This window comes from Daktulosphaira vitifoliae, unplaced genomic scaffold (genome assembly GCF_025091365.1).
Source record: "Daktulosphaira vitifoliae isolate Bord-2020 unplaced genomic scaffold, ASM2509136v1 Scaffold_422, whole genome shotgun sequence".
In the NCBI taxonomy this organism is placed as follows: Eukaryota; Metazoa; Arthropoda; class Insecta; order Hemiptera; family Phylloxeridae; genus Daktulosphaira; species Daktulosphaira vitifoliae.
The window spans coordinates 8,106-10,741 of NW_026099987.1; the positions used below are offsets into that span (position 1 = coordinate 8,106).

The 2,636-nt window shown below is 30.9% G+C and overlaps 1 protein-coding gene across 2 annotated transcripts; it reads left to right on the top strand.

Moving 5' to 3' along the window:
* Nucleotides 1-7: 7 nt before the first annotated feature.
* On the top strand, nt 8-2,517 carry LOC126909470 (sentrin-specific protease 1-like). Of its 2 annotated transcripts, none has more exons than XR_007705044.1 (2): nt 8-1,218; nt 1,288-1,508. XR_007705044.1 is itself a non-coding variant. In XM_050691893.1 (2 exons), the coding sequence occupies exons 1-2, from the start codon at nt 1,083-1,085 to the stop codon at nt 2,367-2,369; spliced, it is 717 nt and encodes a 238-aa protein (XP_050547850.1). In that variant the 5' UTR covers nt 8-1,082; the 3' UTR covers nt 2,370-2,517. The 2 variants fall into 2 exon arrangements, 1 of the variants encoding a protein (XP_050547850.1); XM_050691893.1 differs by lacking the exon at nt 1,288-1,508 and adding an exon at nt 1,789-2,517.
* Nucleotides 2,518-2,636: the final 119 nt, after the last annotated feature.

Sequence of the window (2,636 nt, forward strand, 5' to 3'; positions counted from 1 at the left end):
CCCTTGAGTTGGCTAGCAATTACAAAGCTTTTAAAAAATTAATAGGAACACATTATACATTAATTTGTTTTATTCATAACTGCAATAGTAAGAAGATCGTTGATTGAAGATTACAATCATTCAGTACAGTGACTTTTGCAAAAATTTAGTTACTGGGCCTAGATAAAAAAAATAAAAAGTTTTCCCCAAAAAAAAAAGACCCATTCAAAGCAATAATTCATAAGAAGAACTAATTTCAGATCAAACAAAAATATAATGTCCACAATCAAAGCCGTAGAGAGAAAAGTTTGGGCCCGGGAGGGAAATAATTATGGGCCCCTATTAGTGGTGTTCCCAGAAGCTACGGTCACCCCCTTCCGCCAACCACCTCACATGATCGGATACATTTAAAATATTTATAATTTTTTTATTTTAAGAAACAAAGTAAAAATACAAATTTGAAAATAAGTTTAGTTTTTATATTAAATGACTTATATAATTGTGCGCAATTTTAAACACATAGACACTATCCACCACTGGCATACACTCATACACGCTCCAAGAGGTTTTTCGACATGTCGGAAGTAGTCGTCAAGGAACTTCGTGTCGAAACAATAACATTAACCATTATAGGGTCAAGCGGGGTAATTGTAAATAATCAGAGTAAACGTAAATGAATATTTCGACTAATAACTTTTGGTAGGTTTAATTGTGTATTGAAAAGTGCTGGTCCATATGTGTGTTGCTATCAAATTAAACATAAATTTGAAATAAAATTATGTGAATTTATTTAAAAAAAATGCATTTACTATTACCCCAATTGTTTACAATTACCCCGCTTGACCCTACACTGCGATTGACAATTAACATATCATCCCGTTCATGAGATTCATTTTTTATAATATTAATAATTAAAAATGTAATTTTAATAAATTAAAACTATTAATAAATAATAATACTTACCTCTACGCTATAAATTGCGTATCCGCGGTTCACAATCGGCGATTAAATAAAGCTGTTGTCTATTCTAGCACTTCTTAGTAGTTATTATCTACACGGACGGCTACGCGATCTTTAATAATAGTTGTAACAATATTATCATTATGTTATGTTATGTTTCAATAATCATTGATGTAAATCGTGACAATCAAAGACAAAATACTAAGAACTGGAAGTCGCCTGTATTCACTGGGAAAACCGTAAATACAGCAGATATTGACCCAAATTACACGATAACAAGTAATTTTACTCCAATAACTTTTTCTGAGAATTTAAATATGTATATACACACCTTATATTATCATTTAGTTAATATAACGGCTTCCATGCTACCAATATCACTAACAACACTGACCGACAGCACCGACTATATTACGCGAAACATTTTGTGTAACTTCAATACTAGAAATTTTTCTACACATCAGTTTTTTCAGATTTTTTTTTCTTGGACGGGTTAGACGGGCTCTGTACGGGCAAGGAGGTCGCTTGTACGGGCTTCGCCCGTACTAGCCCGTACGTGGCTACGGGCCTGANTATACATTAAATTTAAATATTTATACTAACCCTTTTATTTACATTATCTTACATTATTTTACTAATAAATCTAAAACCTTCTATTTCATTCTATTTAACTAATTAAAGTAATTAAATAAATAAGATAAAATTAATATGTAAGATTTCTATGTAATTAGTTCATAAGATAAATTTCCTTTTTATTTTTATTTGAATTTTTTTGTATAATTATCAACATACAATCTGAAACATGAAATTTTGAACATCAATAATTAAAATTTGTACTCACTTTCCTAGGCCAAGATTCATTCGATTTTTTTAATAAAAAAATAATTATGTCATCTGTCTCACCACCAATTGTATACGATGATGTCACTGTCAATACCTTTATGAAGCTCATAGTTGAGAGGTCTCAATCACAAGTATATGCCTTCGATACTCTTTTCATCCTTGAATTAAAAAAAAGTGGGTTTGACGTAATTCATCAACAAATAATAATAGATCTGTTTGAAAAAACACTTCTACTCGCTCCACTCTATGTTAATAATAACCATTGGATTCTTGTAGTAGTTCATGTTTCTAACAAAGACATAACATTTTATGACAACATGAACTGCACCATATCTGAAATGATATGGAAAATACGACAATTCATTATCTTCTGTGAACTCAAACAATATGGTTGTACTTCTCATTGGCAAATATATAGAGGTGAAACAACTACATTGAACTATAATGACGAATGTGGTCCAGGGATAGTGGAAATAGCTGAAAGAATTTCCAGAGGTTATCCTCCATTAATTAATCTTTCACTTTTGAAAAATTATATGAAAAATCAAGCAAATTTTAGAAGAAAACTTCTTACATCTATATCATGACCCAACACAATTTACCAATCCACCACCTCTAAGGCCACCCCACACCAACTGGTATCAAAATCATAGAAACAAACCATATAACGCGTAATCCAACAAGTAAGGATGACACCACACAATATGTTACGATTTCTAAGTTCCACTTTCAAATANATGTTACGATTTCTAAGTTCCACTTTCAAATAAAAGTAATATCTATATTTATGTGTTTATATACCTATGTATATATTCCCTATATTCTGAATGGTTACCGTGCCGCACAAAACAAAA